The sequence below is a fragment of the Heterocephalus glaber genome, unplaced genomic scaffold, assembly GCF_053883595.1.
Source record: "Heterocephalus glaber isolate CG9 unplaced genomic scaffold, H.glaber_assembly_v1.0 deba00000071, whole genome shotgun sequence".
Taxonomy (NCBI): Eukaryota; Metazoa; Chordata; class Mammalia; order Rodentia; family Bathyergidae; genus Heterocephalus; species Heterocephalus glaber.
Genome location: NW_028258137.1, coordinates 18,321,579 through 18,334,885, shown reverse-complemented (window position 1 = coordinate 18,334,885; position 13,307 = coordinate 18,321,579). Strand labels below are relative to the sequence as shown.

General features: G+C 45.9%; 1 protein-coding gene across 2 annotated transcripts in view; it reads right to left on the bottom strand.

Moving 5' to 3' along the window:
* The window catches only part of Ranbp10 (RAN binding protein 10), a 70,135-nt gene extending 57,018 nt beyond the window's left edge, over positions 1-13,117 (bottom strand). Inside the window, exons 1-2 of one of the 2 annotated variants that reach the window (XM_004843015.3) lie at positions 12,842-13,117; positions 11,965-12,076 (exon numbers count right to left, since the gene is read on the bottom strand). In XM_004843015.3, the coding sequence (XP_004843072.1) occupies positions 11,965-12,076; positions 12,842-13,076 (347 nt within the window). In that variant the 5' untranslated portion in view covers positions 13,077-13,117. The remainder of the gene's footprint in view (positions 1-11,964; positions 12,077-12,841) is intronic. The other variant, XM_004843016.4, reaches the window with a different exon arrangement.
* Between the last annotated feature and the right edge of the window lie 190 nt (positions 13,118-13,307).

Below are 13,307 nucleotides of genomic sequence, written 5' to 3'. Positions count from 1 at the left end.
GGCACCTGCCTCTCAAGCGCAAGGTCCCGAGTTTGATCCCCAGTACCAAATAAATAAATAAAGTTACACAAACAGTCATACAGTGCACATGCTTGTAACCCTAGCACTCAGGAGGCTTAAGCAGGAGGATTGAGAGTTTGAGGCCAGGCTGGGCTATACAGTGAGACCGTGTTTCAAAAAACAAAATAACAAACAATGAAGCCAGGTGTGGTGGTGCACAGTTGTAATCACAGAACTCAGGAGGCTGAGGCAGGAGGACCACTGTGAGTCCAAGGCCAGAATGGGCTACATAGTGTGTTCAAGGCCAAACTGGACTACAGAGGAAGGTCTTGTCTCAAAAACACCAAAAAATAAAATTTTTTTTTAAAAAGGAGGAGGAGGAGGAGGAAGAGCAGAAGCAGCAGGAAAAGCAGAAGAGGAGAAAAAAGAAAAATTTACATACAGTGTTAATGGCACATGGGCCGGGGATTTAGCCCAGTGGTTCCGGCGCCTGCCTCAAAAGTGGAAGGACCCCAGTTCGATCCCCAGTACCAAAAAAAAAAAATTACTGGCATACCTACAAATTCCACTCTTAGGTGTACACACAAAACAACTGAAAAGAGGGACTCAAACAATATGTATGCAATTGTACATAGTTGCCTTATCCACAACAGCCAAAAGGTGTAAATAATCCCAAGCACCCATTAACAGATGAATAGACTTAAAATGGGTGTGTACACACACACACACACACACACACACACACACACAGAGGAATATTAATCAGCCATAAAAAGGAATCAAGTTCTAATACAGGTCACAACATAGAGGAAACTTGAAAACCTTGTTACATGAACAACTCAGACACAAAAGAACAAACATGAAATCAGAAGTGGTGGCACATTCCTATAAATCCCAGCACTTGGGAGGCTGAGGCAGAAAAATCACCTCAAGTTCAAGGCCAGCCTGAACTACATAGTGAGATCCTGTTTCAAAAAAACAAACAGAAGACAAATATCATATAATTCCATTTATATGAACTAGATAGAATAGGCAAATTTATAGACAAAGTAAATTAAAAATAACTAGGGGCTAGGAGAAGAATAGAGTCAGTGCTAAATGAGTTCAGAGTTTCTATTTGAGGTGATGGAAGAATTTTGCAAATAAATAATGGTGATGGTTGCACAACACTGTGAATGTAATTACTATTACTGAATTATACCCTTAAAAATGATAAAATGGGGCCGGGGATTTAGCTCAGTGGTTCCACCACCTGCCTTGCAAGCACAAAGTCCTGAGTTTGATCCCCGGCACCAAAAAAAAAAAAAAAAGATAAAATGGCCTATTTTATGTTATAGATATTTCATGACACAAACACAGAGCCATACCCTTATAGCTCTGCATATCAGCATGGGCCTCATCTGGGCTTTCCTGATAAGACAAGTAGGGCCCTGGCACAGAGCTCAATGGAAATCATCAGAGTAGTCTGTATTTCGGCTTCATGTCAGGCCAGAAGAAGAAGTCCCTCTCTGCTAGCACAGAGAAAATGAGAAGAGTGAAGAACACAGGCCCAGTTCTTTTTACTTTCCATTGATTTCTTCTAAGAGGGAAAATGAATGCCATGGGCTGACAAGCCCACAGATGCTTTTAATAACAATTGCATAATATACATGAACCTATAACTGTGGAACTTGAACAGTTCTAATTTAAGTTCCATCAGTGAATGTCTCCAGACCCACAGGGCTGTGGTCGGAAGTGAAAGAGAGAGAAGAGTCAAGGTCCTCACTCTCAGGACCGAGGTGACTCTCGGGAGCTAGGGGAAGGACAAGCTCTGTTCCCAGCCTCTCAGATGAGAGAGCCAGGCACCATGGCCCCTACCCTAGACCTCCAAGGAGCTCCTAGAATCTCACCTGACTGCTTGATCTCGACATCTAACACCTTAGCCACAGCTCTGCAGTCTGACAATCTTGTTCCTATCAGAACTTGCCCCAGATAAAAGAAATCAACCGCCTCTACAAGAGACAGGACTCTGGGACAGTGGCTACAAAATGGTCCCTGGGAGCAGCTCAGGAAAAACACAAACTGACATTTAGGTCTGAAATGAGACTAGTAATTAGCACTACGGATTTTATTTCAAAGCCTGATGGGCCTACTTAAAGGCATGATCCATTGTGACACTGGCTACTATGTGCAAACTGTTTTTCCAGCAACCATACTTCACTCTCCAGGCCCCTCTGCCAGGAAGCCACACAGTCATCCACTGAGCCAATTCTGTGCAGTCCCTCCCTGGGGGTGGGGATGATAGAGATGAGAGCACTGGGCCCAGCACTGTTCAGAGAAGAACAGGTCAGGAGGAAAAAGGGCTTTGAGGCAGGATCTGCTCACACACAGAAAGGTGGCTCTGAGTGTGGGTCATAAGACCCTTGTCACTCACTGCCACCAGTAACATCAAAACACCTAGAAAGCCCACCAGACAGGAAGCTGCATAACTGTATCCATGGTTGGCCCTAGGTGACTCACACATGCTGGGTTCTAGACTTCTCTAAAGGCCTGCCACAGTCAGAGTCTCAAACGACAAACCTTGACTTTCCAGAGCCTGCTGCATTCAAAAACAAAATGTACAGTATTGTACCTGTACACAACCAGGTGGTGGGTGCTTGACACCCCAGTTTAATGTGACAGGTTTCCACCAAATCTTACATCTGTAGACTTTGGGCCCTAACCTCTACCCCTTTCACCCTGTGTAATTATGAGGCTAGAGAACAGGTGTGCATGAACATTACCTTTAACTCTCTTGTTAGGAGTATTCATCCAACAATTGGCCTTGAAGCTGGGTGTGGTCGTGTATATCTGTAATCCCAGCACTCTGGAGGCTGAGGCAGGAGGATAGCAAATTCAAGCCCAGCTTGGGCAACTCAGCAACTTAGGCCAGACCCCGTCTCAAAATTAAACAGCAAAAAAGGGGGTCTGGAGAGATAGCTCAGTGCAAAGGCCTTGGGTTCAATCTCCAGTATAAGGAAGGAAGGAAAGAAGGGAGGGATACAGGGATAAAGGAAGGAAACTGGGCTTGACTTTGCTGGTTTTTAATGTTTCATGTAGTCTTTCATTAAATTCAGCCAGAGATCTTATTTAAGTAGCTCAGGCCACCATTACATGAAAACTAAGTCCCAATGACTTTGTAAGTATCAAAGTCTATGTATTAAACTCCTTTCTGCTTGAAGCATCTAGAAGTTTCCATTTTTGCACTTGCCTCTACTGAGGCAATGTACATTATAACAATAAACTTCCATTTACTTAAAGCTGCATCTCTGTATCCCTCTACTTTTTTTTTAGGATGGGGTCTCACTATGTTGCCCAAGTTGGCCTCAAAATCCTGAGCTCAAGTGATTGTCCTGCCTCAGTCTCCCAAGTAGCTGAGACCTATAGGCACATACCACCATATCTGGCTCTATTTTTAAAATGCACATTATGTCAGCTGTTGAAAGATCCCATGTATTTTTTTTTTAGTTAAAAAAAAATTATCTAGCAGCTGGGATGTACAGTGCTTACCTAGCATGCCCAAGGCCCTAAGTTCAATCCCTAGCACAGAAAGAAAAAAAAAGAAAGAAAGAAATTTTTGGTTAAATTAATTATGTGTGTGATATACAGTTTGTTTTAAAAAAGCAAATATAAACCCAAACATAGGGGTACACACCTGTAATCCCAGCACTTGGGAGGCTGAGGTAGGAGGATTACCTTGAGTCTGAGGCAAGCCTGGGCTACTTAATCAGTTCAATTCCAACCTGAACTATATAGCAAGACCTTGTCTCAAAAAATACTATATCTGGGGCCAGGGATTTAGCTCAGTGGTTTCGCCGCCTGCCGCGCAAGTGCAAGGACCCGAGTTCGATCCCCGGTACCAAAATAAAAAATAAATTAAAAATATTATATCTGAATGAATGAATAAAAATTAAAAAGCAAATATAAGCCAGGTGTGGTGATGTATGCCTGTATTTTCAGCAACTGGGAGGCTGAGGCAGCAGGATTTCAAGTTTTAGGCCAGCTTGGGTAACTTCATGAGACAGTGTTTCAAAATAAAAAGAGCAAATACAACTACTGATAAATTCCTGGCACAACAAGTTGTTATGAAAACAGAGCATACTATAAAAAAAAAGTGACTGCCAAAATTCAGACTTATGACTTTGTAAACTGGGTCGTAACCTGTTCTACTCAGCAAACTATCCCCTCTGCTTCTTTCCTCTTGGCTCAGTTCCACCTTGGCACTGCTCAGAAGAGATGAGCTGAGCCCATGGACCATCTGGGCATAGCTGCCCTTCTCCTGTGTCTACTCTTCATCTTCCAGTCACCACCCTGAGGGCTAGTAGGTTTCATCTCAGGATGAAACTGTGACCAAAAATGTATAGCTGCCCAGTGTGTTGTGCATTGAGAAAAACTGTGGGGCTATGGGTGAAAATGAATGCTATTAATGCAGTAATGTTGACCACAAAAGCTGAGGGTATAAAGGGGTTAACTGAGCCCTGATATTTGCCATTCCTGACTAAACTTCCCTGAAATTCCAAGCCATCTCTGATTCCGAAAGGGAGAAGAGGAAGACAGGTGGAAGAGAGGTCCAAAGGACTTCCTCAGCCCCTCTCTCATGTCCTTACACAGTCCAAGGAACCTTGTTATGGTCCCTTGGTCAGAGGGGCTGGACTCTGCTCATCACCAAGTCCTCTAGACTCATTTTTTTCTTTTTGCTTTTTTTGAGACAAGGTCTCGCTATGTAGTTCAGGCTTTGAACTATGTAGCCCAGGCTGGCTTTGAACTCACAGCGATCCTCTTGCCTTAGCCTCCCAAGTGCTGGGATTACAGATGTATGCACCACCATGGCCAGCTTCTTTTTCTTTTCTTCTTTTTGCAGTACTGGGGGTTGAATCCAGGCCCTTCACACTGAGCTACATCTCCATTCCTTTTTTTGAGGTAAGGTCTCACTAAGTCACTAAGTTGACCAGGCTGGGCTCAAACTTGGGATCTTCCTGTTTCACCCCCTCAGCGTGCTGGGATTACAAGTGTGCAACACCATGCCCAGTAGTCTCATTTCCTGGAACACTGCCACATTCACATTTCTATTACAGCAAAATAACACTGACTATCTAGAAGCTATAGTCATTTTATGTGGATGCTGAACAAAATTTCTAGAGAGGCAGAGGGACTTGCATTTAGACACAGTTATCTATCCTGGTGTCAAGTCCTTTCTTTTCAACTTGACCCTTAAGCAAAGACTCACTCTAGAGCCCTTTATTTCTTTCTCACAGACTGAGAATAGGAATGGCATATGGTACTTGCCATAGTTGCTAAGCTCACTCTCTGTGTTTAGCCCTTGCTTTCCTTCCAACAGAAAATCTTCCCTTTGTGTGGATCCACCTAGGGAAAAGACCAAACATTCCACAGAATGAAGAAACAGTGGGGGCAGGAAGAGGGATGTGAACTAATTTGTAGGAATTTTTCTAGAGGCTGATACTTTACAAAGCAAGGCCTCAGTTATAAAGCAGCAGCCATGCTCCCCACTCCTAGTTCACTATTGGAGCCTGGGTTGCAACAAACAGCAACTAGGGAGATCCCACCAGAAAAGCAGACTCCAGTTCTCCACCCTGACTCCCGTTCTCTCACCCAGTGCCACAGCTAATCCCTAGTGTCCCCAAACTAGACCAGTGCATTAAACCCTAACACAGGTAAGCCATACGATGCTCAGAGAGGCTCCAGAGCCCAAACAGTCCATGTCTCCACAAACAGCACAATGTGCTTGCTACCTGGGGAAAGCAAAGCTCATTCAGCATCCACCTGTGAAGGCATCAGCTCCAGAGGGAAATCACGAGAACAGCCTTGGGCAAGGACAACCGTAGTTCTGGGGACAGGCAAGACAAGGCCTTCACCAGTCCACAGATAAGCACTAAACTTCTCAAAAGCACTGTAAAATGCACAGAATCTAGAATGTGTGTGTGTGGGGGGGGGTTACCTTGAGTGGGAGGACCAGTCACAGGCCAGCTCCAGCCTGGAAGGGCTTGGGCTCTGTGGTTCTCCAGGCAAGAAAAGTGGCAGGTGGAGAGCCTAATTAACTGAGTGGCTCTGTGTTTCCATGAAAAAACCACTTTAGGTGATCTTGACTCATGAGAGGGAAATGCTTGGTATAAAGCACGGGATGGTATTGTCTTTCAGATGGGAGTTGGCAAACCAAACTATCAGAGAACTCCAGTACAGGCAGAATCCTTTACTTCCAAGAAGCCTCCCTGGCTACCAGTCTTCAGCATCCCTCCCTTGCACCTAACCATACCAGAGAAAGGCCAGCTGAGAGAGACAACTATGCCTAAAGGCAAGTACCTAAAGTGACTGGCCCACACTGGACAGGACTCTCCAGCAGAGGGGCCTCCTGAACCAGACCATCAATCTTGTCTTCTCCAGCCAGTCCCCACATACTGCTACTGCCCTCAGGACAAACTCTGGAGTCCCTGGGTCAAAGCACATAAGGGGTTTTTCAATCTAGCTCCTGTCTACCTCATGCCCTATGCTGACATGTGTTGTTATTGTGGTTGTTGTTTTAAGACAGAGTCTTATGAGAAGGAAAAAATGGAAACAAAGCTTCTGTACATAGGGAGGGGAGGGGGCTTGAGGGGGACAATGGGATAAAATAAAATAAAATCTATTAAAAAAAAAAAAGACAGGGTCTTATGTTACCTTAAATGGGCTGGCCTTAAATGCCTGAGGTCAAGAGATCCTCCAGCCTCAGCCTCCTGAGTAGCTGGGACTACAGGTATCCCATCATGCCTAGTTTTGCTTCCACACTTTTTTATGTACTACCTCTTCTGCCCAAAGCATCTGCTTCTCATTCTGTTTACCTAAAACATTCTAACTTCTCTTTCCATTCATCATTATCATCTCTTCTAAGAAGCTGTGCCCAAATTTGCAGGTAAGAAGTCTATGCTGGGGGCCACCCCAGACAGGTTATCTTCTATCTCACTCTATGAGGTTGTATACTGGGACATATCTGTCTCCTCTCTAAATAGGCCTCATGCCTTGTGCTCTTGGGCCCAGGCCTGGGACAAAACAATGGATGCTCATCCTGGTGTGGAAATGAGGATCCTGCTGCTTGGCCAAAGAAAGTCAGCTGAAGGAGCAAGCAAGAGCTGGTTGGCTATGACCAGAGATCCCTGCTCCAAGCCCCAGGGGCAGAGGAGAACCCCCTCCACACACACACACCATCCAGTGATCTAGCCCAGGCTTGCTGTTCTTGGGTAGAGCCACCCATCACATGTCAGGAGGCCTCTGCTGCTGGGATGATGTTACAGTCTATTTTGAGGGTCACACTGGAGCATCTGTCAGCAGGACTGGCCACACCCTCCATGTGTCATCACTAAGAGCCAGAGACAGCCACAGATCCAGGAAATTTTCCTAAGGAAGTTGCTCCTCTGCCAGGGACCCTCAGCTTTAAGTCCTCCTTGGCTTCCTAGAAAGATCAACTTGGATGCTTCTTACCTTCTGGCACCCCTGGCAGGACTCAGATGTGTCCTTACCCCACCAGATCTGCTCCCTGGGTTCTGAGCTCTGGTGACTCGGCAGATTCTAGCTGAAGCCCATCAGTCTGGACTGAGCTCTTAGCTCCAACACAGCTCCTCCTTCATAGCTCCCCCACACCTGTGGGGAGTACCCAAAAAGCCTAATACCCTAACACAGAGCTAGTTACCCATCAGACTCGTAGGTCTACAGGTCCTGCCTTCTGGGAAACTCCTCCTCTTCCCTCACAACTGTGCCCAGGCTCTGCCTCCTCTGCAAAGAGCCTTTGAACCCACTCTCTACTGAGCAGGCCACAGGCTCCCTGAGGACAGTGTTGGCCCACACTGGCTTTACTTCTCCACTTCTGGCACGTGGCCTGGCACATACTAGAGACAGATAAATACTCTATAAACCCTATAAATGAAACCTTCTTAATTAGCTTACTGTGTTGTTCTACAAAAGACATCATTGTGCTGGACACAGTGAGCATGCCTGTAATCCTAGCTATTCAGAAGGCTGAGGCAGGAGGATCACAAGTTTGAGGCCAGCCTGAGAAATTCAAGGATACTGTCTCAAAATAAAATTTAAAAAGGATTATGCCTGTGGGGCCGGGGATTTAGCTCAGTGGTTCAGCTGCCGGCCCCAAAAGAGCAAGGACCCAAGTTCGATCTCTGGTACCAAAAAACAAAAAGGTAAAAAGGATTACGCCTGTAATCCCAGGACATGGTAGGCTGAGGCAGGAGAATTGCTGTGAGTTTGAGGCCAGCCTGGGCTACATAGTGAGTTCAAAGCTAGCCTGAACTACAAAGTGAGACCCTGACTCAAAAAACAACAAAGAAACATAGTGAGTTCAGGTTCAAGCCCAGCTTGAAATATTGTACATAGTGAGACACTGTCTGGAAATAAAAGAAAAAAAAGGTTGAGGATATAGCTCGGTTATAGTGTGCTTGTCTAGCATGTATGAGATTCTGAGTTTAATCCCCAGTACTGAGAAGAAAAAAAAAAAGTATAGACATTGTGACAATAAAAGCATTTCAGGAGAACCATGACACTAAAAACTAGATTCATTAAATACCTACTATAAAAGAAGTAATCCCCAGTACTGAGAAGAAAAAAAAAAAGTATAGACATTGTGACAATAAAAGCATTTCAGGAGAACCATGACACTAAAAACTAGATTCATTAAATACCTACTATAAAAGAAGTATATCCAAATCTATAGAAAAACAAGTTCAATGAACACTAAATTGATCAAGCCCAGCACAGAGCAAGCCACACCTCTCTAGCTCCACTTAGCAATGGGCACCTTTTAGTTCTGTCGCCTAACACTGCAATCTCGTAAGACTCCAACAGGACATACCTTCTTCACCCTAATCCAGGGAAGGAATGCAAGAGCACCCCTGACAGGGAAAGGAGGCAGCAACAGCATGGACATGTGTCTGCAACCAGGTAAGGACATCTGACAAGTTAGGCTACTCGGTTGCACATCCTAAATGCACAGCCAGGACAGGCCACCCAACATTCCAGGGATTCATCCACAAACCAGGTACATCCATCCCCATTTGCTCCAAATGTTTCCTAGAGATGCTATGAGGCTCAAACTAGATAATCAGGAAAGCAACACAACTAGTTACTCCTTGAGTCACAGACTAATAGGATCAAAAGTACACCTTCAACACGGACCGGAAAGAGGAAACAAGCTGGTCAATATTTGCCTTCCCTAGAACTGCTCTTGGACTCTTTATCTAGCCTATACCAACATCTGGCTATATCTCAGCTATGGGAAGGCTTTCAGAGATTCCATAGAGTGGTCATGAGGGGCCATTCATACACTCACTATGAAACAGCGATCAGATAAAGCAGGCCATTATAGGCATATATGACCTAGGACCTTTTGGAAACTGAGGCTTCCATGGGCTGGAGATGTAGTGCAGTGGCACAATGTTTAGCTAGCATGTATGAGGTCCAGGGTTTGGTACCCAGCACTGAAAAAAAAAAAAAAAAAAAAAAAAAACCCACACCCATAATCTCAGCACTCAAGAGGCTGAGGCAGGAGGACTACTGCAAGTTCAAGGCCAGTCTGAACTACAAGGCAAGACCCTATCTCAAAACAAAACCATAAACAATAAAACAAAACAAAAACCTGCCGTTTCTAGCTATATTTACAAAATGTAAAAATGCTAGGAAAACAGCCAGTCATGATGGCACATGCCTGTGATCCCAGCACTCAGGAGGCTGAGGCAGAAGGATCACTGCAAGTTTGAGGCCAGCCTGGGCTACATAGTGAGTTCAAGGCCAGCCTGAGCTACATAGCAAAATCCTGTCTCAAAAAAAAGCTAGGAATAGAAGCTAGAAAAAGACGCCCACCCTTCTTTAGACTTTTGGGCAACATCTACAGTCAGATAATCTAACATGACACAGAGCTTTTCCAGCAATATCCACTTAAAACTGAAAGGTGGAGGTCAAGGTGTATGCCTGTAATTCTAGTACTTGGGAGGCTGGGTCAACAGGATTACTATGAGTTAAGGCCAGCCTAGGCTATATATAATGAGTTCAAGGCCAGCCTAAACGGCATAGTGAGAATCTGTCAAGAAAGAAAGGGCCAGGAGCCAGGGATTTAGCTCAGTGGTTCTGCTGCCTGCCCGGCAAGCACAAGAACCCAGTTCAACGCCCGATTAAAAAAAAAAAAGGGCCGGGGATCTAGGTCAGTGGTGGCGCTGCCTGCCTTGCAAGCTCAAGGTCCCGAGTTCTATCCCCGGTACCAAAAAAAAAAAAAAAGAAAGAGAGATTGGGGGGTAGGGGGGAGAAATGAGGGAGGAAAGGAAGAGAGGGATGGAGGAAGGCAGGCAAGCAGGCAGAAATGTTAAAAGCCAGTCAAAGGAATCTAGGTCTCTAAGTTTAAATACTTCCCTTCTGAAAAGTTGTTTTTATCTCTTACTAGCTCAAATACAATACACAATATCTACAATACAATAAGGAGTACAAAGAAGCTGCTCTACTCTCCTCCCTATAATTTTAGGAAATGCCCTATGGTTTCTTTGGCAATATGAGACTTCAACACCAACATCTTAGTCAACACTCTATTTCCAAGTTAAGAGGTCATTTTCATTCATACAAGTTAAAGTACATTCAATATATGTTCTCAGATGGTGGAAAGGGAAAATTAAGACTTTAAAGCCCTCCAGTGAATGTTTCCTAGCTAGGCATGGTGGCTCACGCCTGTGATCCCAGTACCTAGGAGGCTGAAGCAGGAGGATCTTTGCATCTGAGGCCAAACTGGGCTACATAGCAAGACCCTGTATAAAAAAACAAACACATGACAAAAACAAACAAAGTTTTCCTGTCTGTAAATGCACTAGATCGGGATAAAAGTGAAAGACGCAACAGCTTTTCATGATTAGAATTTCAGAATCATCAAGTTCTAGGGTAATAGGCAGCTTAGATGTTGACCTAGCTCTCTACAGTACAGATGAGGAGACTGAAGCCCAGGATCTACCCAAACCCACAGAACCCTCCCAGGGAGGAGAGTTACAAATCAGTAAGGAAGCAGGCAAGGCCCTGCCTCTGGCAGTCCTGCCCCCAGCACAACCCCTTCTCAGACATTTTGCACGCACCACAAGGGACAGTCCCTAGGACAGAATTATTTTCTAAATGCTCAGGAGCACACACTCAGGGGTTGGCACAAAGGTCACTGGTAGAGATGGCAAACTTCCCACACCAGACCCAAGGTCTGACAAGGAAAGCTTTTCCAAGGCAGCTGCAGTCATGTTATTTCATAGCTTAAACAGATTGTTTTGCTTAAACAAAATGCTTTGTGACAATTGATAGAAAAAGGGAATGCTGGGAGAAGAAAGAAGAAAACGAAAAATGTTCCCTCTGATGGCCTATATCATCCTAAAACAGGGAGTCTCCCTGATGCTGACTTTAATGAGGATCTTTCTAAAGCTGGTCCAACTGGTGTTCAAGTCCTTAGACTGAAAAACAAGTTTATGAGCCGCAAGGTCACCTGATTCTGACCATGTGTCTGCTGTTTACCCTGAGATGAGAATGATCACCACACCTTTGATGCGTGCTGCAAAGACTCTACTATCTCTTTGAAGCCTAATGAGGCAACTACATGACTAAATTCCATAAAATAAGGGACCTTGAGTGCAAAAGGAAGGAAATCCAAACACCGTATACTAGTTGGGGAAACCCATGTTGGATGCTGAATTGTTAATGCCAACTTGTTACTTATCTCCCTGATCAATTACATCATCACTAAAAAAATGTCTCCTGCTTTACCCACAATGTGCCTATTTACTTAGACCTCATCATGCCCAGTCAGGGAACACGGGCAACCTAGATTCAAGTACTCAGCAGCTTAAATCAGCCACAAGTACCACCCAGGAGACCTTAAGCTCAGAACACAGATACAGGTCAGTCCTGGGGAAAAGAGGATGGTAACAAGGTGCTTACCCATCTCTTCCTTTGCTGACAATCTTCACTTCAAAGTAATAAATACCACAGGCAGCAGGTATGGGGTGGGTGGCACGCACTGAGGCTGCATCTTTGTGATTTTTGCCATGACCTAATGGGACAGGGCAAGGAAGAAATTTCAGAAGAAGAAAATCCAAATCTAAATTTCACTCTTCTCTGCTCCATGGCAACTTCACCCTTCCCTGGCCAAAGGAAGCCCTTACCAGTCTGAGGAATAATTAGACAACTGAGTAAACACACAAGCCGTGCACCTTTGGCTCACCTCCTCCTGAGACTAGAACGCCTGAGACACTGTCTTTCATAACAGCAAGACTACAGGCAATGTGGGTGCATGTGAGAGATACCCGAGTGCAGCTGGTAGTCTCTCCAGAACCCAGGCAGCCTGGATGTCCACGGGAAGGAGGAAGCAGACATGGAAATCATTCCCACCAACCATAACTTTAGGACAGAATGCCAGGCCCATTCTGGGATGACTGGCAAGCAAATCAGCCCATACACCTCTGGCTAATGGTAGGGGACGTTACTACCTCTTTTTGGAGTCACTCCTGAAACAAAACAGTGCCCAGCTGGAGTTGGAGTCAGCCCAGGACACATAGAGAGCCCCTAAAGTGGAAGGTCCAGTCCAGCACTGGGCTTGGACACCTGTTGCAGTTCTTTTGACGTCGTCTCAAGGCAGAGCAAATCGGGCAGTCAACCCTCGGCCTGATCACCCCACCACTCTGGACACTCCACAGGGACTAAGGCCTAATCTGGGGCACCCAGAAAGGGAAAGAGACGTGACGGTGCAGAAGCGAGGCAACCGAGCCGCCCTGCAGACGGTCCGCGGTAGTCCCCCCGCGGTCAGATCGGATAATACCTTTGTAGTGGACGCGGAGGTTTCCCTGTGAGAGGCCGATGTAGTTGTACTTGTCCTTGGGGCTCCAGGAACGCGGCAGCGGCGTCTCATGCTGGTTGACTGCGGGATACAGGCGTTGCAAGCGCTGGCTCAGCTCCTGCTCCCCGGGGGACGGCAACCCGCCCCCAGCGCCCCCGCCGGAGGAGTCCCCAGCCTGCGGGTTCCCAGCTCCCGGGTCCACCATCGCCGCCGCCATCTTGGAGGGAGCTGCTATTGTGTCACTGGGGGCGGGGAGGAAAGCAACCAGATCCGCCCCGCTTAGCCAATAGCCCGCGAGCCTACCGGGGCCGCAGGGAAACCGAGTCCGAATCCTGCACCTCTCTTTGGACACTGCCACGCCTGGCCACATTTTCAACTTCATACCCCACAATGCAAAGCGCTCCAGAGGCGGGTCCACGCAGGTCGGTAGAGCACTTCGGGAAATGTA